Below are 25339 nucleotides of genomic sequence, written 5' to 3' on the forward strand. Positions count from 1 at the left end.
GGTTAAAATGACTGACAATACGGTCTTAATCACGTATATCTTCCACCACAGTCCTCCCCCCCCCCCTGCCACCCACACACACACACACGCACGCACACCAGTCACACAGTATTAAAAACAAAATAGCAAACTATGAAGATCTGTACAGCTGGGTGCATTTTAGAAGATCATTTAGGGAGAGATGAGGCCAGTGTTACTGCCTACTTGTCAGCTTGTCCTGTAGTTGTCCCTATGCTTTATTCTATGCCACTCATTTCGCATACAAGGGACTTCCTCGACCCATCCACAACACCGGTCGTTTCTCAAGTCTCTCCTGAAGTACTTCTTCCGCAACAAAAAAACTGACTCGCATTTTTTTAAGTCTGCAGACACGTGAAAAACCCCATTCAAATCCACGGACTTAGTCATGTACGTCAAGTTAGTATCAGCGGTAAGTCTTTACTTGGTCAGGCCTTGAGTCAGTTTCTTGTAACTGTTCTTGTCCTCTCCTATTTCCTGCACATCTTTGAATGAACTGTCCCACCTACACGAAGGGAAGAGAACAAGCGCTGAAAGGAAGGCTGTGAAGGCGCTGGCTACGGCGTGCGCAGAAACCAAGAGGAACGCAGCGCGTTTCGTGCTTGAAACGGCGCGAGCAAAACGTTAAATGGCTCGATCAAAACGTTACAACAGCGCGAGCGCGATCGAAATGTTAAAGCAGCGCGAGCGCGATGTTAAATAGCACGATCAAAATGTTAGTTAGCGCGATCGGGGTGTTAAATAACCGAGTCAAAACCAGGGTAGGGCGGTCGCTGTTACTGCTCTGGGCCCTGTGCCTTTGCGGGGGTTTCCCTTTGCCCGCCCCTCACAGCCCGCGGGCCCCGGGGGTTAGCAAGCCCCTGGTCCGTCTGGGAGGAGACGTGAGAGTGCGACATGGAGGGATGGGCGGTGAGGTTTGTTTCGACGCCATTGCGATGCCCGGGGCCGGCCTGTCTGGAGCAGGTGGGGCGCGGCGGGGTGCGGCAGGGCAGGGCTCGGCAGGGCGTCGTGCAGCAGCAGAGGGGTGCCCACAGCGGGGCAGGCCAGGAGTCGCAGAGCAGGAAGGTGGCAGGGGCTCGGGGGCCGCACGCAGCGCACCCCCTGCTCCAAGCAGGACCAGCCCCAGCTACATCACCGCGGCTCGGGGGGCCCGCTAGTTGTGTTGAAAACCTCTAAGGATGGAGACTCCACCACCTCTGGGGAACCTGATCCAGTGCTTCACCACCCTCCTAGTGAGAGAGTTCATCTAATATCCAACCTCAGCTTTCCTTCCTGCAGCTTGAGCCCATTGCTCCTTAAAAGTGTCGAAAGCGCCGACGCGGAAGCACAGAGCGCGGGGGAGGGGGTCACGTGGTGCGCCCCTGCCTCCGGCAGCGGGGCCGACGCTGACAGCCCGCCCCTCTCCTGCGTTTAGCCTAGCAGATGCACCTCTCTGCTGATAAATGCGTGTTTCACTAATAAATGCACCTTTTTACTGGCACACCTTTGTGCTAATAAATGCATATTTTACTAATCCAGGCAGAGCACACACCAACTGCTGAAACTTCCTTAGCCTGACACCAGAAAGCTTGCTTAATAACTATTCTCCAACCATTTGGGTTGGTCTAATAAAAGATACCAAATTCACCCAAGGAACCTTGTCTGTCTATTTTACTAATACACCTTTTTGCTGATAAATGCATATTTTACTAATACACCTTTTTGCTATGGGGACTTTTTACCATCTTGTCTCATCTACACTTTTCCCAGAGCTTGACGAAGGGACTTCAATCCCAAAAGCTTGCAGAAAAGGACAATTTTCTTGCCAGTTGGTCTAAGAAAAGGTATCATTTTGGAACCATGAGTTCTAGATTTTTGTATGCCTTTTTGCTAACGCACCCTTTTGCTAATAAATGCACCTTTTTTGCTAATACACCTTTTTGCTAAGAAGCACACTTTTTTGCTAATAAACACACCTTTCTGGTGAAATTCCCACCCTCGTTCACTGCTAGCAATCTTTCATTCTCAAAGATTAGCTCTCGGGAAGGAGCCAGGACCGAGGGAGTGGGAATAAGGCCTCGTCCCTGCCTGGTGCTCTGGGCAGGCAGCTGCCCCCACCGTCCCTGGTCTCTGCTGCCGCCCTGGAGCCGCCTTCGCTCGGGTGTGGCGGAGCTGAGAAACATCCCTGCGTGGAGCTGTTCCCCCAGAGGTGCGGACCCCCAGCCAAGGCTGTTGGGAAAGGGGGGGGCTGAGCCTTGGAAAATCCAGGCATCACGGGAGAGAGGCAGAAACGCCTTCTCATGCTAGCCCAGGTCTGCGACTTGCAAGTGCAAGGCCTGGCACCCTCGGCTTTTATTAAGGTCTTTCAGAATGACCTCCACCTTAAGTTCCCCTCTGTGGCTGGCTCGCGTTCATCTCTACGCTGTGTTCTGAAACAGAGCTGGGGCCGGCGCCGGTCCAACCATTAGGCGAACTAGGAGGTTGCCTAGGGTACCAAAATTTACTGAGCGCCAAAATTGTGCGCAGAACAAAATAAACAGGAACATCATTCTAAATAACAGCCCTGGGTGGCTACGGCTCCGCCTCAGTCTAAGGCCTTTGGTTGGGAAAGGGGAGAAAGGCCTCTGAAAAGATCTCAGAGGAAAGATCACTAGAATCACGACCTCCTCCCTTTTCAACTCCAAGAGGACTTACGGCAAGAGCATACTGCTGGCAGCGTCCTCCTAAAAGATGCACCCCTCCTCGTATATCATCTTACAGCTCGTGACGCTGATTTCTTTCACTAAAATAAATTGTTTCTATTGTTTTATTGTTCATTTTGAATATCAAGTAAGTACATGTAAAAGTTCATTGTAGACTTCTTATTTTCCTCGGTATTGGAAGTGGTGGGGGTGCCGAGGTACACAGTGTGCAAGGGGGGCCAGCTACCCCTGGACCGGCCCTGGCTGGGGCTCTTACAAAGCCTGTTTTTGTGATAGGGAGGCTGGTCGAGAGATGCTGCGGGACAGCGTTCAGATGGGAAAGGGCAATGCCAGTAAGTGCAGCTGAAGTCTCCGTTTGGTATCTGGTTCAGTTGCCTGGGAAGCTGGAGAGGTACTGACCGAGAGCAAGCCCGTGGGGGGCGACGCGCCTCGCTGGAGCAGATCACAAGCATCCAACCCGTTTGATTCCCTTCGTGAAGCTTAGCAACCCATTTGTATTCACAGCAAATGGCTACTGCGCCTGGTCTGAAGTGAGAAGGGCTCATGGATATCAATATAATATCTGTATGGACATTGTTCCTAGAAATATCATTTCAAACAACCTGAAAAGCTTCCCCCCACCACCAAAATATGAAACCTATTTGCAGGTTAGAAGCAAGTATCAGCTAATCGCCATTATCTTATCTGAAGAGGTTAAAAAGCAACCTGCAATCTCCAATTACAAATTATTTGGTAGACATTACACTTTGTCAAGTAAATAAAGAAAAAAGAAGTTTAATTTCCCAAAATTTTATTAAAAACAGGTTCTGCCAAAAGATACATTATTGCAAAGATGGAATCTTGCACCAGTCAGGAAAGTTTGCCGTAACCACCAGCTTTAACCCAATAAAAAACTCTTTATGCTGTATTAAAAGTAGAGGGCTTTTCTACAATAAATGCACTTCCCATTCAGGGTAACACCAGCTCTCTTACAGTCCGTTAGGTTAACATGACTCTAAAGTGATTTTAGAGAAGTGACTCTCTCTTTTCTGTTATTCGTGACCCATGTAACTGGGCAGACATACGCATTTCATTTTGCCCTCTTATCTAACCCCGCTCTCTCTTTCCTCTCGTCAGAATTAAACAAAAGCCAGAGAGTAATCTGTGCAATCAAGTCCCCTGACATTAGTGACCTACCTTTGGTAGCACAATTGTTCCCTTTCACAGCCCGAAATAGTTGATTTAGCTAGGACTATTGGCTTTCCAACCCTTTAAAGCAACAAACATTTCATACCTACAAATCCCAAACATACAAACAATAGAAGGAGTAACATCAAATAAGAGAACTGCTAGCGTTTGGGGACAACAGCATGTCTGATGACTTATCTGCAGTCAGACTGGGGCTTGGTGTCAAGGAGGCTAGAGATGGGGCTTTTGCACATGGCAGTTTCTGTGTGAGCTCTGCAAGTGCTAGACAAGTAAGGACCCAGTTGTACAGACATTCAGCGAGGACCGAGCCGTGCTGCCACACGTCTCCCCTAGGCACACCTGAAAAAGAGAAAAGACGTTAACCCAGAAGTCCTAGTGGGAAGTGGGGCACAGCACTGCACCGGCATGGACCTCTGCACCCAGGGAGAATCCCACTGAAGATGGTGGAAGTTCGCACAGGACCAGGGGCAGCGTCCTAGCGAATTCTGATGTGGGAACACGCGCTGCTAGAGTCTCTTACTGACAGATGAAACCCGAAGTGAAGCTTCTCACCCAGATTGCAGGGGAGAAATCTATTTTAAGACAACTGGTAATCACACTTCCTCACTGAGTGAGAATGAATTACCTCCATCCACTGCTGCACATTTTAATTCCCAACATGGCTTTTTCACAGTGGGGAGAACAGTACTAATATTTCACAGTGGTTGGAAAATACTTGTTTCTATTGCTTGCTTGACAAATGATATAAATATTTCCAAATGAGACAAACGATGTTTATGGTTGTTCTGCTAGAATACTGACAACCGCTGTGAGCAAACAAATGGGGATCTCGATTTGACTGTTAAACAGAAACGCTCTTCGTTTTTCCATGCAAGGTATTTGAATATTGTCAAGCTTGGAGAGCTGGACTAAGTCCACACTCTAATTATCCTTTACAGTTCAGGTTTGAGTTCGGCGGGACAAATCAACAGCGCGGCAGACATGGGCCACTGAAGTTTAAAAGGTCCTTGTAAAGTGTATGTTGGTGTTGAATACAGAGTACTTAATACATCTATATGTATGTTGACACAAAAAAGGTAAGAGCATCAGCGTGGCAGATGCTGGTTAAGTGATCTGCTGGAGGATAAGTACATCTATTACAGTCTTCTAATATATTCTTCCTAGAGGGGCTCCTGTAGGAAGAGGCCATTCTTGCAGGCACAGCCCATGCTAAGATCAGAAGTGACCAACAAAAGCTAATCGCCACATGTAATTAGCTCGATTCTAGCAAGGTCAGATGTGTCCTTGTTGTTTCTCAGGCGATGGACACTCATCTAACGTATGGCATTAAAGGCACCTGAAATGCTGCATGTTTTTCTGCTGTGTTCCACTGTGAAATAGTCTGTTACACCTCGGTGTCGTTTTACCCGTGCATGGGGTGGGCAGCTATTATAGTACAGGGCAAGCACATGTGGCATGTGATGGTTACACGGAAGACTCATTGCAGACGTCTCACTGTACATCTTGAAAATCATTCATAGAGGGGGCAGTGCTGCCTGGATTCAAGTTTTCAATCTGGGATTCAGTCTGTTGGGGAGCCAAGAACAGGCTCCTGACACGTGGAACTTAAAAGATTCAATTGAGAACTTGTCGGGACCAGGGCCGGACACAGGCATGGGCAAACTGGGTGGCTGCCTAGGCATGGATGGAAAGGGGGGCCAGAAAATGGTGAAAATAATGATGATTATTATCATTACCTCTGGTGAAGGGGGGCCTGATACTAAAAGTTTGCCAGGGGCTGCCTGGGACACTGTTTAGTTGCTGGGCTACCTCAGGTGACCCTGGAACAAGTTTCTAATACTTGCCTTTGATGCAGTCTGACACGAGCTCTGGCCAGACCTGCGCAGATGCAGCAGTCGGATCAAAGCAGTAAATCTTCTGAATCAAATCACCATCGAGTTTCTGCAAGACAGAGCGCACAGAGTCACATTGGTGGCTGGGGGTGGAAATAGTGAAGGGTTAAAGAGGCCACTGACAAACCTGGGAGGATCTTAGGGAGCACTTCTGGAAGCAGACAGGCAAACAGGAGTGGAGCTATTGTGGAAGGAGGCTGGGAGGACAGGGAAGGGAAACCAGAGAGCAGAAGGCCAAGCAAGCAAGCTTTGTATCAGAGGGGCAAAGGGCTGGAGAAGGGCTCGTTCTCAGATCAGTTTGGTAGACTGTAGGGTTGTTGATGTTATGGGGCTCCTGCTGCTAGAGGCGTGCAGTGAAGACACATTGTGTGCCGGCAGAAGGACCCTTTGTGCTGGTACACTTAGCTAACGTAATTTGGGGACATGGGGTAAGTCAACAGAAGCCTTCTTCTGTCAGTAGAGCTGTGTTCCCATCAGGGGTTTTGTAGGCATAACTGTGTTGGCCAGGGGATAGGGTGTTTTCCCACCCCTAGCCGATGGCTATGCCGGCTAAACTTTGTACACCTTACTTATTTGATATCTCACCAGCGCACACTGACTCCAGTTCTCAGTCTTCTCTGAGCCCTTCCACTGGGGGTAGAAAAGCAGCAGCACAGCCTTCAAGATGTTATGCACCACAGCCGGAGGCTCTACGTAGCTCTTTATTTCAGCAAAGAACTTGGGACTGAGCTTCCAGACACACTCACGCAGGTCCTGCAGCATGAGTCGATGGAAAAGTACCCCTGCACTCCTCACATCTGCCACGTGTTCTGCCTCTGGAATCACAAGCCAACTTTTCAAGGAGCTGCTCAGAAAGATAAGCCACCAAAGACAAGCTTTTGATTGCGGTGGGGAGGGGGTCTGCCCACTTCACGATGAACAAGGGTGCATTTTCCAGAGCAAATACAAAATGTTTGCAAATGGTCTACTAACAAAGAGCACGGGTAGACGTTTGAGAAAGGACCAGGACTCTCTGTGATGCAGTTGAGGCTTCAGGAGCATGGGATATTCAAAGATTATTGTATTAATGCTGTAATGTTGCATGTATCTGTCTGTCCCTTACACCGGGGGGAAAGGGGGGGGATTTCCTGTGGGAGCTGAAGTCACTAAGAGAGTAATTAAAGTGCATCACTAATGCAGACAGCAAGACTATGGAAGTCTCAGTCCCCGAGGGAAAGGCACGCGCTCACTGGTTCTGGTTGAAGAGCCTGACAAAACAAAAGGCAAACTGCATAAAGGCTCAGGCCTGATCTGGGAGACAGACGTGTCCACTCTGGATGTAAGTACTGACACCTTTGAGCTGTCTACCTGCCAGGGTGCTGTGCAGTGCCGTGCCGACGGTTACCTGCCACGCGTGCCTGCCAGCTGCGTGACATGTTCTCTCTAATGCCTTGTTCTAAATAAAGAGCACTTTGCTTTGGGAAAGCTGCCTGGGCACTTGCCAACTCTCGTTGTCCCTGAGGGAAAGCAGAGCTGCAGCTCTGAATCAAATCATACCTGCAGACATAGGCTGGGCTGAGGGGAACTGCAGCCGAAAAGCCCAGTCTGGAGGGAGAGGAACACAGGTCTCCGTCTCGAGAAGGGCGAGAGCCACAAAGTGGGGTGTCCCTGAGGAGGTCTGGAAGGGGTCAGAGGTGCAGGTACCCTGGGAATGGCAAAACCCAGGAGTCTGGATTCTGCCTGGAGTAACCCTGAGGAGCACAGAGTCCCTAAGCAAATCTTTCCCTCTCCTTCGTTTCCTAGAGGCTGCTGAGATATAAGCTTTCCTGAAGCATCCCTCTGTGCACCTGTCTGAGGGAAGCCTAGGTTAGGATTTTACCGAGACCCCTCACCTGTGCCAACCCCGCCACCCCCGATCCTCTCTGAACAATACAGTACCTAAGACGCAGCTTGGCCCTCCTTCCCCTGCCGACTCCCTCAGCAGTTCCCAACAGGCAGCTTGGGCCATCTTTAGCATGGCCTGCAGGTCTTTGTGCTCAGGAGGTGGTAACCCCTGGCGGGGTCCGGTGATGAGATCAAACACCCCAAGGGTCTCTCCCGATGGCTCCCGGAGTGGAACGGCAATGTGATGTTCTCCATAGACATAGGCGCTAATGACCCCAGAGCTGTCTGCGCACTTGAACAGGTAACCCCTGAAAAGACAGTAAAACAGGGGTGATCTCAGCAACTCTAGAACACCAGGCTTTTAGGCAACTCCTAGGTGCACCACGCTCTTATAGAGAAGGAGCTTTCACACTGCTACATCAGCTGCTCTGCTCCCTGCGGCCTACACGCAGACCCTGTCGGAGCCACACAACGTGGCAAGGAAAAGCCTTCTGGAAAGCAACCCTGCTCATCCTGGTCTGGTGTCAGGAGCTGCAGGGAGGCTTCACAGGTATAGGTTAGGGTCGTACTTGTCCCATACAGACAGTTTTCCATATGCAATGATGCTGATGTTTGCACCGCAGAGCTCTATACAACGCAAAACCATATACCACAACAGCAGGCCACTGCTTGACTTAAGTTCAGTAATTCAAGAAGACGTATTTAATAGATAAGTTGTGAGGACCTTGGCAGCTGAAGGAAACAGCTCTACAGTAGGATGTTTCAGGGGAAATGAGGATAATGCTGCCAGGAAAAAAAGATATGCTAATTTAAAGTACAGGACACTCTGGATACAGGGCCTGACACTGCAAACTTTTGCTACCAGACCCAGGGCAGCCAACAGAATTGCTCACGTTAGTAAGCATTATGCATGACGTTAAACATTTCCAGGACAGAGTCCAAGATCTGCCCTCCAGACTGAGAGTTTACTACCATACATGTGACAGACGCTGCGTTAGTGAGCATGCTCTGTTTCTGTGTGCTCGCACACCCACAGGCTATCTATATACTGCATGCATCTTCTGCCAGGCAAACGCAACGACGGGATGTGACCACTTTTAGCCTGAACCCCTGTCCAGCAGCCAGACTCCTGCATGCACCAAAGTCGAGATCAAAATGGGAGCCCTCTTGCTGTAGGAGCAGCAACCCAGCTTCTCTCTGCTTGCCTGGCTCACTGCACAGGCTTGGAAGATGACCCATAAACACCATGCTGGGGCTAAGCCCACCTGAAGATGTTTTCTTTCCTGCTGAAGAGAGCGGGAGGGGAGTGGATGTCTATCTGCCCTGAGTGATCTGTGGTCATCATCTTGCGCAAAGCATAGTCGCACATCTGGAACAGAGAAAAGGGAGAATATGATACAGGCAGGAGAGGAGCCTCCACTCCTACGCTTATAGGGAGAACAGCTAATTCCTCAAGACGAAGCTTACACTTAATGCTCAGCTGCAGTGGGATGATTGAAGGAAGGCTGCAGGTCAGGTTTTGCCCTCATAACCCCAGAATCTTGCCCCCAAAGTGCAGCAAGAATGGAATAATGTCCTCTTTCATCTGGCCTGTGTAACCTGAGCCCTGGCCCAGGATGCCTACAAGTGGATGAGGGGCTTCCCCAAAGGACAGTTGTTTTTTGGATCCTTAGAGCCCCACTCTCCTGGCAGGGGAAAAGCACGCAGCCATCTTTAGGGAGCAAACAACATGACTCACGGGCAGCTGACAACAGGAAAACGTAAAGCCTGGAGGGAGGAATGTTTCCAGTGGGAACCCAGTTATCAGGGGAAGCAGCTGAACGGTGGTGGCGGCAGTTGCCATCACATGACCTTTGCGGTGAGCTTTGGACTCAGCCTTAAATATTTCACTGTCTTCCTTCTCATCCGCCTAACTGAGGGTGGTGTAAGTTTATGCACAGCCCGGCCTCTGACTGCCTGCTGCATACTTGGCGTGTGAACCACAGGCAAGTGGGCTGCCCTTACACGCGGGCTAATTCAGAGCGGCCTCTGCTCTATTTACATGTTGCCTGCCGATACCATTTCTGGAGGAAGAGCCAGCACGAGCCAACCTCCTTTTCCATATGGTGATCTTGGCTGTGCTTCCTCTCTGCAGGGGGAGGACTGATTTAGCAGAGTACTGCTACACAGGCTCATCTTGTGGCTACGTGGTCTGGTGACACTTCCATTTGGGTCAGGGGTCTTGCTGCCCTGGCTGGAGGAGCCAGGGGCACTAATGGGGCAGCGCTCTTAGCCCAGGGGGTAAGGAAGCACCCTTCTGGCTGGTGTAGGGAAGCAAGGGAAGGGTTGTATCAGGAGCTGAAGGGAATCCCAACCGCTCTCCCAGGGTGGAAGGAAGATTGCTGAGAGAGAGGGCTGGCAGAAAAGAACGGTGGCTTCCCCTTGCAAGGTGACCTTCCCTTTTCCTCTACAAAGTCCTGCTGTGAATAGTATCAGGCAGAACCTCTCGGTGGTGAAGTCAAAGGGGAGCCAAATGGGGGTAGGTCCCTGCCAGTCTGCATTAGTCAAATCCCTCTTTATCGCAGTAGTGGCCTTGGCTTGGCTGGTCTGAAGGGACTGGGCTTACCTCGTCTCTGCCGGGCTCCATGAGGTATGTCGTGACCGTGCGGATGGTGGGGGCCCTGGGGTGCAGCCAGCCCAGAGCAGCGAATGCAACCTGCATTATGTTTTCCAGGGTGCAGACGTGGTGGTAGGCTTTGCTGAACGCATGGGAAATGCCCTGTGGGAGCAGAACCCTTGGCATGAGAAGGAATGATTACAATATGATCAAGCTGGGGACAGTGCCACGGTGGCAAGAGGAAGCACAAACTCGGTAGCATGAACAAAACAGCCTGCAGCAGGGACAAGCTCGGAGTACAGGGCAGCCCCCGAGCCCCACCGTCACACGGGACTGCAGGCTTCCTGGCCAAGCTCCTGATGAAATGGGAGGCGAGCTCCAAAAGCAAGCAAGTGTTAGCTTGCTCTGCTCCCTGCTGGCCGAATCACCAACTACAGGGACTGGTTCCAGAAGGAGTTGCATCCCGGCCAGGTAAAATGACCCCCGGCAGCCAATAACTTTGGAGCAGGTACAACTCTGTACTTGCCTCAGCAGGCAGGCCTAATGGGGAGGAAGCCACCTAGATAACTGCTGATAAGGGGATAGCTGTTGGCATTGTTCATGCCATTTTCACATCCCATAGAGTGCTGCAGGTCTACAGGTATCCACGCTGTTGGTCTAATCAAAATCTTGTTGGTCTAATAAAAGATATCATCTCTACTACGAGTCCTGATTGCAAGGCTACAGTGCATTCCCCAAGCCCACCGCCGGTGTTGGTTCACAGTGAAGCATGGGAAGGCAACATGGCCTTCCCTGGTTGGCGGGAGAGACTCGCACACCTGTTTTCGGATGGTGCCCACCCACCTGGTAGAAGCTGATCTCGTGGGTTAGGAAGATGGTTTGCTCGCACTGGTCCTGGAGCGTGTCAAGTCCTAGAATCCCAAAGACTCTCCATCGGGAGTCCTGCAATGGCAGCACCAGGAAGGAGCCTTTCCTTTCCTCTTCTGGGCGGTTGCAGTTCCAGAAGTGGATATTTCCATGGAGCTGAACTCTTGGAACGTGGATCGGCTTCCTCTCCTCCACTGCCACAAAGCTGAGAGACAGGGATGCCACGAGACAGGTGAGAGGAAGTTTGTACAACCAGCATAAGCAGGACGGGAAAGGCCTTCGGGTCTTGAAAAGCTCTGTGAGGATTTGTAGACACATGTTAGGGTAAAATAATGAGCATTCAGTGAATGAGACCGAACCCCGGGAAGCAGCAGTGCCCTGAAGAGACCTTTAGGGAACATGGGGGGCAAAGGGGACATGAGGTCCTTAGCAGCAAAAATCAACAAACAGCAGAGCAGTTGGGGGCTCTCCATGCTAAAATATCACAGCTTAAAACAAAGTGCAATAAGATCTGTGATCAGGATGGCCTCTGAGGGACAGTCTTTCCTAGAGGGTTCCTCTACCTTGTCCTTATCACTACGCTGCGCTGCATCTCTACATTCAATTATTTGGAGGCCTTCTGGGGAAAGGAAGGAGCTTTGTGCAGGTTTCCTTACCTGACTCCTTTCATGTCCATGTGAAGTGTCTGGTTGAGAACGTACGGGGCATCTTCTGCAGTACAAGCCACATAGCGCAGGAGAATGTTTCCCCGCTCGGGTGAGAGCCGGTTCTTTTCCAGAAGGGCGATATACGCACTGATCTTCTTGTTATTCCCATGGGCTTCTGTGTCCTAGCAACCCAACGCTTCACATTATGCTCCGGACATTAGCCACTGGCCATTACACTTAGCTCTCATGCTTATAGCTTCTCCCATTTATCCTGGGACATTGTTCTGGGCCAGTGACTTTATTTCACTTTCACCAGATGAGTAATGATGTCCACCCTGTCGCTCCGGTCTCACAGGTTCCGGCCCAGCAGTGGCAGCAGGGTGGGGAAAATGGATCTGGTTCTTCCTTCTGCTATTCAGAAACCAGTTTATTTGAAAAAGAATACCAGTATCAGACCTACGAACTGCCTGCTCCTCCAGGGAGACGCTGTCCTGGTTCAACAGAGTGAGCTAGTCCAGAGTCTTCCTGTGAAGACACCCTCTCTCTGGTCTGCAGATGCTCAAAGCTAGGCACTACCAGCAAGAGCACTTCAGCTGCCCCAGCACTGCACGGGGAAGGGGTGCACAGTCCCCTCAAAGAGGGCACTGAATGCCACTATCCCTTAAGCTGCCCCTGGGAGAACATATGAAGCCCTTTACATTGTAGACTGCCACACTGGCCAACAACTGTCAGGCTAGGGTTGTGCATGTCCACATTTTATTTCATCGCAGTTTCCAAAGCAAGAGATGACCGTCTCCCTGTGAAAGGGAGGAACGGATGGTCCCAAGGCAGTACAGCACTGACAAGAGCTGCCTCATCCCTGACCTGCAGCAGCTCACGGTACCGCGCTCCCGAGCTCCCTGAACAGCCACTGATAAACTTGTCTCACTACGTACCTGGGACAGGGCTCTGAAGACTGCTTTGTAAACCGGTTCCATGCTTGTCCCGCTGGTCTCGGCCGCGTGCTGGATATTGAGCAGCCACTTCCTCCTGGCTGAGCCTCGCAGCTGTTCCACGTGGGTTCGCTCCACGCTCATGGTCAGAAACTCCACCATGTTCTCCAGGACTTCGTCCTCATTCCCGGTCAGCTCGGAAACGACCAGCTCCAGGTAAGTCTGGAATTCCTTTGGCGACAACCTTGCCACTCCACTGGGGTGCCGGTGGGATGAATGGAAGTGCTTCTTTGCTAAAGGAGGGACAGAGACAAAGGCAGGGTCACTGCTTCTGAGCACTGTGCTTTGCTCTGCAATGCAACGCTGGCACTAAGCCTGAAGCTGGCTCCAGGTGGGATTCTCCAGCCCCTCAGGCCGAGTCACTCATGCCCTTCATTTTTTTCTCCCACAAATCAAAAGTGACATCATGACAGGCAGGGGCCAGCAACCAGCTCCCCTTCCTCAGATCTCTGGGGTCTAGACACAGAAAAGTATCTGCACAGCCCCCCTAGCCTCCTCCCACTCACACCTTTACCCAAACACCAGGAGTCAAAGGAAAATCAGGAGGTTGCACAGGACTGTCTAGAACCATACTTATCTCAACACTACAACCCAGCTCCATGGACACATGGATGACGACACTTCAGAGTCTCAAGACTCCCCCAGGAGATGCAGACTGGGAGTGGGAAGAAAACCATTTTTCCCACAACCCTTCAGGCAGAGCTGGGTGTCTCTGGAGAGTCCACTTGCCCCCTTTCTTCTGGAGTGCAGAGCTGATAAATCAGGAGTGATTTATCAGTCTGAAAAATCACTAAGGACTCGCTCAGGAGCTGCTGAAAGTCCCCTCCCATGGGAATAAAGGGGCAGCATGTTCCTCGTTCCATGTGGACCACAGGCTGCACATGTCTGTGTCGGGTTGCGGTCTCGCACCTTGCACAGGTGAGCAGAGATTGGCAGGCAGGTTGGGGAGTGGGTGAAACCTGGGCTAGCCCCCTTTCCCATCGCAGGGCAGTGGGATGCAGACAGGGGAAGGGGAGTAAGTTGCCCTCGGAAACAGGCTGCTATGGAGAAAGGGGGAAGCAGAGACCTAGCTGGCTTTCAGGAGTCAGAGAGAGAAATCATTCAAAAAACAATTGCACAGCAGAAAGGAGACACCTGTGAAGCAGCAATGAGTTAAAGCCTTCCCCTGATTTCCATGATTGCACAGACCTTTGTGTGGAAACCTACAGAGGGTGCAGACCTTTAAAGACTATTATCTCTAAACCCTGTCACTAGGAATCAAGACAGAATGAGTCTACAAATGGAAACCGACTGGGCTGATTTCTATTCAGCAACTGCCCAAGTGTGTGGCCTGCCTATGCCCGGTGGCTGCTGTGTTCCTAGCTTTCCTGTTCAGCTCTTACAGGGCAGGACCTGGTGCCCCTCTCACTGCAATGCCTTTGCACGCAAGAGGGAGCTCCTGTACAATCTTTATGCTGCAGGCGACACTTTCTTTCACGAGTGTTTGCTGCCTTGGCTACAGCAGCAATTGCACCTTTTGCCGTGGACACCTCCCCTGGAAACTGCAGGAGACATTCTGAGAAGCCATCCTGAATCCTGAGCTCAAGTTCTCCCCAACCCAAACAAACAGAAGAAACGGGAAGATGCTTCAGTGCATCTGTGATGTGGTGATCGGTGACGAGGATGGGCAAGGGCAAAATTTGTCAGCAGGCAGGCAGGATTTCGTGATCGATACATATAATGGCTTGTAAGGAACAGCATAATAGAAAATGCTCTGATCAATGTACATGAGAAGAGGAAGAAGGCTGTTCTGATTGCCTCTCAAAGCAGCCAAGCCCTGCTGTTAGGGAAGCTGGGAGTCTGATTCTGCTGCATCTGAAGGCAATGGGAATTTCTGCACTGATTTCAGTGGAAGCAGCAGCAAGCACTAAGCAGCTCCAGGCCTTTTACAACAGAGGGTTTTGACTTGGCTTCCCTCAAAGGATTTTCAAAAATGTTCAGTTCTCTCTCTCTCTGGGAGGGGGAGGAGGAAGGGGAGGGAAGGGGCTGACAAAGCACACAAGGTTTGTGTTTGGGGCTTCCCACCTGCTCCTTTCTGCCCTCCTGTTTCTGGTGACACTGGGATTACCTGGACATGTGGACAGGGTCAATGTGAGCTACTGCTCCCTACCAAGAGAGAGCTGACAGTCCCCTTCAGACATCTCAGACTCAGTGCTTTGCTCTACACAGATTGCTCCATGCTCTGCCCCAGGCTGGGAGGCTCCTCTCCAAGACACGCGTCTACCACGCTGTCTGACAGATGAGTCTGAAACTGCTAGGGACAGTTCTAAGTTGTTTATATGTTGCACCCATTTCTCCCACCCTTTGCTCGTTATTGGTCATTGTGCGGGAAGCTCTTCAGAGCAGGGACTGCCTTCTTATTTCTCTGCACAGCTGCCTAGCATAGGTCAGTGCTGCTGACTTATAAACAATAATTGCAAGATGCTGGTGGTGCCAGCAGCTAGGAGCTGGGTGAGAATGCAGCCCCCAGCTTTTGCAGGGATGAAGTGCGTACTTCATCCCTGGAAAGGGAAGGGCCACTTTCCAGGTTAATTCCACTGCCACGTACTGACTGCTGCATCACTCCGGGCCATGGAGACCATGCACAAAGGCATGACAGGGCCTCCTACAGCTGGCCTGACGTGGCGCAGGATGAGAGGATTTGGAAGAGCTGCCAGAACTTGCTCTTATCAGCAGTGAACAACAAGGATGAATACAGTGTCTCAGGAGGAGGTCTGGGGCAGAGCGGCTGGTCTTAGGGGTGCCTCAGTGAGTGCATCAGCAGCCCTTGTCCCTCCAGTGGTTACTAATACGGTGCCTGCCAGCATCTGTAGGTTGGATGTCTGCAGATGCTTGGCTGCCAGGGGAACTCAGGTGACCTGCTGCACGCGCATCTCACCAGAGGCATAGCCAGGCAGCTCCGCGATGCCCAGGGCAGTGCCAATTGTAACGGTACAATTAGCTGCTGCTGTGATTGTGGCCACTTTTGTGCCCTCCCCACCAAAGTGGCTCCCTGGGTTGCTTCCCCATCGTTCCCCTCCATTATGCTATTGTCTCACCCAGACTGTTTCCCCCAGGCCTACCATTGCTCAGCTGACTCGGGGAGATGAGATGACTTTGGGGCATCTCAGAGCCCCAAACCAACCCCGACTCGAACCTCTATGCCCATCATAACAGCTGTTCTCTTTGCAGGGACTGTGAATTGGTTTTTACAAACCAAATCCTTTGGTGACTTGGTGGCTGTGTCAGCATTTCACTACATGGTGAAAGCAGCAGGGTGCCTCTGCTTGAAAGCCAATGCTCAGAACTCGCCCAGCCTTTCCTGGAGGCTGGGAAGGGGGTAGTGCAACACCCAAAGGGCACGAGAACCTGGAGACAAGGACACTTGCTGCCTATTTTCTCTTTCTTCCAGAGTCCCTTCTGCTTCTGACTGCATCTGCAAACACAGGTAAGACATGGCCCTTGCCCATCGTGTCATTCGCACCATCATCGAATGGTCCAACACCCTAGACAAGTGTTCATCTCAGACCTGGTAATGGGTACTACTCTTTTCTTACCCTTCTTCAGAGCCTCTTTTTCCATTCCCTCCTTAAACATGCAAAGCACAGAATCCACCTCTTTCAGGTCTAGGAACCCAGAGCCCTCACTGTCCCACTTCTCGAAAAGAGCCTCCACGAGCAGTTTCCGTCGGGCCAAGAGAGACTCACGGTGAACCTAGGACAGGGAAGAAGAGACAGAGGTGGGAAAGCTGGTCTTTGATAACGTAGGGGCACCCATGCTCAGAGTCCAGGCCAGGAGGAGAATTGCAATGGTTGGCTCATTGCTCAGTCATAAAAAGCCCGTTGGCTAGGCAACCACTGAAAATATGCCATTAAAAATCTGAAGGAGATGACAGTCATAAAACCAGGGTGATATTGGGAAACATTAAACAGAAGCAGCAGCTCTGCATTACCACGCAGAACCAACATCGGCTTCTCAAAGGGGTCTGCTCCTGGCATGCAAACAAAGCCTGTGCCAGAAGCCCTGGCGGGATCAATGCAGGCAGGTGGCAGTTTCACAGCACAGAAAAGCCTTTCCAGCCAAGGCTGATCTGGGCTTTGTAAACGACTCTGCAGGATTTGGCAGGGCTCGCTATTTCTGGGTCTCTGTGCAAACTGTTGATTCTGGCCCTGCTCTTAACTGTGCCGGGGCCTACGGTGTTGCATGGTCCTCAGAACCAACCTGTGCACAGCACCAGATGCTAAATGGTTTGAAATTAAATCCACAACGATGGCCAAGCGTGGCGTGTTCAGCATGAGGATGGCAGAGCTGTCAGATCCAATATCTCAAACAAATTAGGTCAGCAGCACAGAGCAAGAGAAGCAAGAGATCTGAGGAAACTGCAGCTGGGGAGGTAGCCACAGGCCGGCATACTGACGAGCACAGCAGAGATACCGGGCACACTGGGTTTGTATGCACATAGGGGTACATGCATGTATGCATGCACACGGAGTATCAGTACACGTCCCAGACAAACACGTACACGCATGCAAAGTAGCTTCTGACAGCAGGTCTTGGGCAGGACTTGCCCTCTGCAGATGAATAAACAGAACTGAACCACTGAAGCCATTTCCCAGCTGGCTGTACACCTGGTGTTTCCCTGAGCCAGGCTCTCTTACAGGCAGACAACCTGTGGCAGAATTCACCTTTTGTCACTCGCAGGGCTAGGGTGGGGAAACCTCACGTGCAAACAAAGGGAGAAAAAGACTCCAGAGCAAGGACTGGAAAGTGAGGACATGAGTGAAATTCAGCCAGGATAGGATTAGCAGGCTGACTTCCTAAGCCTCTAGCTAGATGTTTTGTGTATACATAATACCAGCAACACCTGCCAGCATTTACTTTTTCCAATTGTTCAAGTTTTTCCTCTTCAGTCTGTATGTAGCCTCTTTTTATGAATGCAACAAGTCTCTTCACAGTAGGCAGAGGGGTGTCTTCACCAACAAAGGTCTCCATGAGCTGTACGAACTGTGGCAGGTTGAGACAGCTCTGGTCAAAGGCACTCCTGGCTCGGGAGGCACCACGGGTCTGAATCTCTGCCATGATCGTACGCAAGTCTAGAAGGAAGAAAGCATACCATACTACTGGTTATGTGCAAGGAACCATGCTTGGATACCTCTGGTTATGTGCAAGGAAGCCAATGCTAACCTGATGTGGTCACATCAAGTCATGGGCTTAATCCCAGTCTTTATTCAGTGGGAGTTTTCCTGAACCTGGACTGAAGAAACATCAAGCAAGTGTTTTCCTCATTATCTCTGCATAATGAGGAAAAACCCCATTAATATTTCGTTACAATCTAGCACATCAGACCAAATGCCATTAAGCCATGTTACTCAGTGCAGGCAGCTGAAGTTACTGGTATGCAAACAGTGGGTCTGCCTGATGCAAGCTCGGTATGCAAACCCTTGCGAGTCTGGGAGACCCAACACATCACGCTTGCCGTATCCGACAAAAGCCCCGTGATACAATGGACAATATCCCCCGCGGGAGGTGATGTTTTCACAATTCTGGGAGGGTTCAGAGACTTGTAGTAGAGACTCTGAGTCGCCCAGCGGCTACATTGAACATACTGGGCCGATACCTGGAAATCTGGAGTTTTCGTTGTTCCAGTCCTCTGGAATTTGGTCACCATAACTGCTATACCCGAAACTCAGGTTAGACGTCAGAAGGTCACCTGGGAAGACAAAGCAGACTATGTAAAATGAAGTAGCATCCTTACAAGTGTTAAATTCATAGCATAGTACAGTCAGAACAGCAGTCACCTGACCAGGGAATCTGGTCTATCCCCTGGCTTGCTTCATCAAATGCTTCTTGTCTTGGGGAATGCGATGGATCTGAAATTCAAACAAAGGCACCATCTATGAACTGGAACTTGGGGAAGCCCAAACGCCATGCTGTCAACAGGCAGAACCCACCCATGTAAAACACACGGCACCTCCGTGTCTCTGGAGTTACCCTCATCACACGTAGGCATTTATTCTACTCTGTGCAAGTATTACCTTGTAAAACTGGCTCTGCGCCCCTCACACTTGCAAAACCCGACTCCACGCAACCATTCCAACATCCCTCTGCCCCCCACCCCGAGTGAGCTCCACAGCTCCCACGCTTAACCCGTTGTACAGAGTTGTTCCGACTTATTGCACTGTATGAATGCCAGGTCTGACCTGCGCACTGAACACTGCCCGCTGCTTGGATACTGCTGATTATGTGTAAGGTGCAGTTAGTCCAAAGGTCCTGTGCTCTCCGTTCTTGGGCCCTTTACAAAATGCCTGCTACAGGCATGAAGCTTGTCACTAGGACAGCACAGACTGAGCCCTTGCAATGCCTTAGCTCTGGGGCATAAGATGAACTATTGCTGGACTACCTGTGGGAGGTCTGTTCCTGCATCAGCATTCAGTAATGTGTATAGAGTACCTCATGCAAGCCCTGGAGTTGACTGACTGCAGCCTTCCTAAAGTGAGAGCTTTCATATGCAATTGAAAAGTAAAATATTCCCTCTGGAAATGTAACAAGAGACTAAAACAAGCTGTTTCTATCTGATGCCATAATCTATCTATCTCCTTTGGGGTCTTCATCTCATTTTCCTAATAATTATTAAAACACATTTCTATGTTTAACATTATCAGATTCCCCCTGCCGTGATGCTGCAGAGGTAAAGGGAACATTATGTTTCCCTTTATTAGATAACAATGCTTGAAAAAGCGCCCATCTGCTTTCAAATGGCTTGAACACATACCACCAACAGAAGGATTTACCTGATATCTTGTGAGTGGAACATACTGTGAAACCGTGATGGGAAGCTTTGTGCTGAGAAAAATAGAAAACCCAGAGGCCTGTCTACTTCCAAGCCACCCCCAATTTAACTACATGCATTTGCAAAACCCAGCAGTGGCTTAACTCATCAACACTTGTACCTAGTTTAAAGCATCTTATTTTAAAATTGAATCCTGCTTTTCTAGAGCAAAATAAAAACCACACAATCTGAATCTCACATGCTTGCAATGGCTCTGAATTGGTTTTGAAAAAAAATGTAGTTCCAATTAAACCAGTGCATGTCTCTGGGTAGAAAGAGAATACGATACAGCAACACATAGGACAATAGGTTTTACCTTGACGCTGGTCTTGCTCACACAGCAGGGCAGCGTCTTCAGCCTGCAGCACGGTGTCTCTACTTTGCCGTGATCCTGAGGGAGTGACCTGTGCCTCTGCATCACCCTCTTTGCCTGCAGGGCTTTCTTTCCCCAGTGCTACAGCTTCCTCTTCAACATCTGGTTCGGACGCAGCCAGAGATGCCCCTGCTTCCCCACCCTCTTCTGCGACTCTGTTCTCCACTTCAGGCGTTGGTACTGGAACAGGAACTGTCCCGCTTGGTTCTAGAGATGAAGCATATTCTTTCTGACCGAGCTGTCCTTCTGAACCAGGTTCTCCGTCCCAGATTATATGCTGATCTTCAGAGTCCGGGCCAGGAACAGGCTTGCTTGGTTCTTCAGCCATAGAGAGTTTTTCCTGGCTGACTGCAGAAGCTGGCTCTGAGAAAGGTTTTTTTGAGCTCCCTGGGCTTTCAGCATCCGGCTGTTGGTCCATCCTGGCTGCCTCACTCGAAGCAGTCTCATGGCTAAAGGTGACATCCCCATCTGAACTGCTGGGTTCAGGGACGGTGGTTCCTCCCTTTGCATCCTCTTGGCTCACCTCACTCAATTCCTCTCTCAGGAGTGTGTTTGGCGTTTGTGGGCTGGGTGACAGGATGGTTTCTTCGGTCTCTGTAGTAGCACAAGATCTCTTCTGGCTCACTTGCCCCTCGGCAGCAGGGCTCTCCTCCGAGACTGTATTCACTGCTTCATGGGCTGGTGTTGGAATAGTCTCAGACAACTTCGCAGTCCAGCCAGGTTCCTCTGTATGGATACTGCTTGTCGCAGACTCACTTGTGGCCACCTTTTCCGGGTTCCCCGTTTCATCTTGGGTTGCCCCAGGCCATTCCGACTCCTCCATAGGCTTATCTGTAGCTGGTCCACTGCTGGGTAGAGGTTCAGGTGGTAGGGTCTCTCCCTTAGAAACTTCTGTCTGAGGCCAAGCAAATGTTTCCCTGGACTCTGCGGAAGCAATCTGTCCACCACTGAAGTCTCCCCAGAACTCAGCAAGCTCCATCTCTTGCAATTCAATTATTGGCCCTAACAGAAAAGACATTTAGTTGATTGTTTGTATGGTTTTTATGTTCTCTAACTAGAGGGGAAGCAGTGCAAAAAGATTACAGAGGTGGAGAAAAGTATTCCTTAGTGGACACGTGCTACCTACTCTATATTCCCTGGTGAGCATACACCACCTGCAAGTACTAGCAGCAGTCAGGCGCCCAATGTTCAGCACTGGAGATGGAGCATTTGTAACGGGGGCAGTTTCTTTGCCTCTAGAACTCGTTTGCTCTCAAGATGTGCATTAAGCCACGTTTCTGAAGCAAACACCACTCTCACATTGTCGTTTTCCATATTAAAAAGGAAAGCAGTGTGGTAATTTCCACTGTTTCTGATCTCAGCAGGACACGCTCAAGTGATTTAACATCTAAAAAAATCATTGTATTTTTAAAATTGAATGTTCTCTGTGTTCTTTATAACTCTTCCATGCTCATGGAGAGATTTTAAGTTTAAAAGGACAGAGCTAACATTTATATCAGGCGCCCCAGTCAAAAAGAAAAGCTCTTTTAGGGAAAATGATCTTTCTTGCAATGCTGCCTACAGAAGTACTAGAGTATGCTCCAGCAATACTTCAGTTTGCCACTGGGAGATTTTGTACGTTGACAAAAATCCACTGCTTCCATTACACAGCTTGCAAAAATATGCACCCTTCTTGGGTTTTGCCTGCGACTGACATGACTTCAGCAAGTGTCTTGTCTTTAAACCCATCCCACACATCCCACGTGCTTACACTGTCTTGGATTTCGGAATCCTCTCTTAGCAAGCACCGGGCTGCTCTCATAGAAGTCTTCCAGTAAGGCCAGTATCCTCCGTCTGTCCAAGAGGCCAACCTAGACAGAAGTTACAGCTGTTGGTTCAAAGTAGTTTCTGCATTTCTAATTTTTTTTAACGTCAAAATCTGATGCACTGGAGGAGCCTCTTGTACAGTTTGCAAAGCCTCTGAGCATAGTTCAGGCCTTTGAAGGTACCAGGAATGGATTTATGTACCTTGAGGCCCCATGAGACCTTCCACTTGAAAATTTGTGTCCCACTAAAGCCAGGTTGAGCTCATAGGGGCCAGAACCTCACCTTCAGTGGACATAAGGGGTACACACTACCTTGTATGCATGTCATTGCATATTCCCCATAGATTAGGACTAAATAATGTTAAAACCAACAGTAACACAGGAGTTCTGCAGGAAGAGATGAAAGTCATTCAATCTCATGCTTTAAGTACCCATGCTGCTTGCCTGGAGGGTGTCGTGGAGGAATATTCCCCCCCAGCCAAATGCAGTTACACCACAGTGGTGGCTGTGTGCAAAGGTAGCTTGGTTTTGTGTCCTTTGAAACATCGCGTCTCAGCAACTACCAGTGAAACGAACTAGATCAGTCCGACGGGTTATGGCAAGAAGCCCCCCAACTTCCTCTCTCACGCATGCACTGTTACTAATGTCACAATAAAACAGAGTTGGGGTACAGCTTCTGAACGAGATCTTCCTGGACTCTAAAGACTGGAGGTTGCAAGTGAGAGAGGAACAGGGGAAAAAGCCCTGGTCAGACCCAGTTCCTTCTCCCTCTTCGCATCCGCTCTCTGCCGTCGTGCAACACAGACTGGGCAAGAGGGACCTAGGGAATGACCCAGTAAGTGGCAGTTCTGATGTTCTTGTCTATAAGAGACACCCAATGGTGAACTGAGCACAATAAGAAAGTTTCTGCATGGGTTTCTTACAGGGCGTCTTGCATCCCTATCCCTCGAAATGATTCGGTTTGCAGGGCTGTATCTGTGAGCTTGTTAAAGAGCCGCCTGCTACTCTTAAGAAATGCCATTGGAGCAGACTTGGCCTTGCAGAGATGCATCCCGAGAGGTGCCAGCAGGTCTCAGTGCTCGGTTATATGCAAAATAGAATTACTGTCCTTTCTGCTCAGACAAGGCATGGGGACAGCAAAGGCTGGAAAACTTCAGTGCAATTGGGGATTTCTGATCAGGGAATTGTGGCTTTAAAAAAAAAAAAAAAAAAAAAAAAAAAGATTAAAATAAAGCAATCCTTAAGGACTGTAAGCTTTCTATTTTGGGATGAATTAATGTTATCACTGTTTCAGGGCTACCACCTTTGTAATCTCCTTCCCATTAATGTAATACAGTAGTTGATTAGAGCATAAACGTGCTTAAATCCATTATTTGTGGCAACGACTTTTACATCTGAATTATTGATTGCCTTCTGAGGTTTTGCTTGTGAAGTAAAACTGTCAAATACAAAATTCACCAAGCTATTAATTCTGGGTCAAATTTTCCATGCCTTGAGGCAGAAGAAATAAATGTAGAAGTTTGCTGTTGCATTCTGGAAGTGAGCCCGGGAATGCGGGTTGGTAGCCTTGTTCTTTATAATCTAAAAGCAAAAGTGGCTGGACCTGAAAATGAGCGAGATCGGCCCGCGTTCAGCTGGGATCAGGGGCCCCAAGGCACTGAATCAAACATCTCAGGAGGAAATGCTGAAAGGTAAGGAACTGAGGAAGTGATATTTTCCATTACTGCCACACCTTTCATCTTAAGTGATCGGAAAGAGCTTTGCAAACTCAAAGCATGCCGCGGTACCGGAATGCAGCCAGCTCTGGGGCGACGAGTGGCGTGCTCCACAACAGTGGGGAGAGAGAAAATTGGAGCCAGAGCCACCAACCAGAAGAGGGGCTAAAAGAGCTTTAATATTATCCATGAAGAGCAATTGGAGCCTATTGTTAGTCATGTATGTCTCCTGTAGTTCAGGTCCTGCTGGTAAGAAGAGCTGATAATTCCAGCTTTTGTCTCCTAAACTTATACAACACGAAGAGTTTATCTCCATGATTCCAAGTATCAACACCCTCTCAGTATCAAGGTCCAACTACCTTGCACCTTCCCATGCTCTTCAAGCAGTTTACTTCACTGAATAATCCAAGTCAAATCCTGCATCTCCGTAACGTAAATGCAAAAGCAGAACTGTCAGAGCTTGTTTTTAAAGATGTTATTCCACCACTAGCTAAAGCTTGGATACCCCACAGAGTATTTCCATTCCCTGCCCTTATTTTCCTTTTAAGTTCCCCCAGCTGTTGCCTGTCAGAATCACCTGAAAGTTGCCCAGCAAATCATCAGCATTAATGCAGTTTTGTTTTTTTCCAAAAAGTAATTAAGAATGTGGCGTTATTTTCCGGAGCTGCTGCTCTTGATTTCAGATGCTTTTTTGGCGCTGTGAAGTGCCAACAGCGTTGAGAACAGTTTACTCCTATTCAGATCTTATGAAAATGAGTAAAAGCACAAAACATTTTAGAGAGGAAAGAAGTTACTGAATATGCGGTAAGGGGAAGGAGGGAGGGATTTTCCACCTTGTTTTCAGCTTGATGCAAACTTTCGCTCCCCTCTAGGCCTGAGGAGCACTGGTGCATGCTCCGGGGGCCAGCCCGTGGTACTGCCGTGGTGTTTGCGGTGAGGACTGGACGACCCACCCCACTTTGATTCCAGTGGTGACAGCGCCGAGTCACATCCGGCAAAGGCTCCCCAACCCATTAACAAACCAGCTGCCACCTTTGGATCACTGGCAGATCAGCAACTGCTGCTTGATTGTTCCCCCTTGCGCACAAAGGATGTATATACTGCGACCACCAAAATATCCTGGCTGTTGCCCGACACAGGAAGGACAGCATGGGGAAGAATGATAAGGAAATCTTTGTTCTTTCTGTTCCTGCAAAGTAATCAGATACAACTGCTCAAGACGGCAGGACTTCAAAAAAAGAGCTGTTCTGTAATCAGTTACTTTCTAAGGCCCTGGGTGTAAAATGTCTCCACAAATTCATGCAGGTACAGTTACAGCATTGCCAGGAAATGTGCTAAAAGCACCAAGACACAAGGGAGTCCAGCCCATAAGTGTCACATTTAAAAACATCATCTTTTCTTCTATGATTTTAGAGATGAGGCTGCATTTTACTGTGGCCTTGTTTTGGAACAGGGTTTGACTGGTCAATCCAAGGTGTTCTTGCTGAGCCAATACCCTCACCGCAGTGCAGCTCCGAAGTCAAAAGGACTGGGAGGACTCCTTGTAATCCGACTGTAGTTTAAATACTGCTCTCTCAGCTCCACGGCTCTAATTGCAAATCATTGAGACAGACAATACTACTCACCCTGCAAAACTGCAATAATTACCTGCCACCAAACAAATGCAAATCAGGAATCAGAAATAACTAGCTTGCTGTGCTTCACAGAAGGAGAACCACAGGTAATGCATCACACTCAAATGGCAGAAGTTTGTATGGGCTGGCTTGCATCTCAGATCTCCCCTGTGGGTATAGTTCAGCTGGGACGATTACAGGAGGCAAACCAGGTCAGATCTCAGAGATCTGCACTGACCACA

General features: G+C 49.5%; 2 protein-coding genes across 4 annotated transcripts in view; both read right to left on the minus strand.

The window, feature by feature from the left end:
- The window catches only part of NSRP1 (nuclear speckle splicing regulatory protein 1), a 17251-nt gene extending 16685 nt beyond the window's left edge, over positions 1-566 (minus strand). The window contains exon 1 of one of the 2 annotated variants that reach the window (XM_006036104.3): positions 443-566. The gene's annotated coding sequence lies outside the window, so the exon portion shown is untranslated. Of the gene's footprint in view, positions 1-204; positions 319-442 lie in introns of those variants that run through there. The other variant, XM_025192344.1, reaches the window with a different exon arrangement.
- Positions 567-3375: 2809 nt separating this feature from the next.
- The window catches only part of EFCAB5 (EF-hand calcium binding domain 5), a 45466-nt gene continuing 23502 nt past the window's right edge, over positions 3376-25339 (minus strand). For both annotated transcript variants that reach the window (XM_006036110.2, XM_025192346.1), the window contains 15 exons: positions 21715-21814; positions 19908-20966; positions 18561-18632; positions 18380-18472; positions 17641-17855; positions 16320-16476; positions 12688-12977; positions 11762-11934; positions 11082-11310; positions 10248-10400; positions 8908-9011; positions 7697-7950; positions 6365-6594; positions 5732-5828; positions 3376-4226 (listed from right to left, as the gene is read on the minus strand). In XM_006036110.2, coding sequence (XP_006036172.1) covers positions 4012-4226; positions 5732-5828; positions 6365-6594; positions 7697-7950; positions 8908-9011; positions 10248-10400; positions 11082-11310; positions 11762-11934; positions 12688-12977; positions 16320-16476; positions 17641-17855; positions 18380-18472; positions 18561-18632; positions 19908-20966; positions 21715-21814 — 3441 coding nt within the window. In that variant the 3' untranslated portion in view covers positions 3376-4011. The remainder of the gene's footprint in view (positions 4227-5731; positions 5829-6364; positions 6595-7696; positions 7951-8907; positions 9012-10247; positions 10401-11081; positions 11311-11761; positions 11935-12687; positions 12978-16319; positions 16477-17640; positions 17856-18379; positions 18473-18560; positions 18633-19907; positions 20967-21714; positions 21815-25339) is intronic.

This window comes from Alligator sinensis, unplaced genomic scaffold (assembly GCF_000455745.1).
Source record: "Alligator sinensis unplaced genomic scaffold, ASM45574v1 scaffold1642_1, whole genome shotgun sequence".
Classification (NCBI taxonomy): Eukaryota; Metazoa; Chordata; order Crocodylia; family Alligatoridae; genus Alligator; species Alligator sinensis.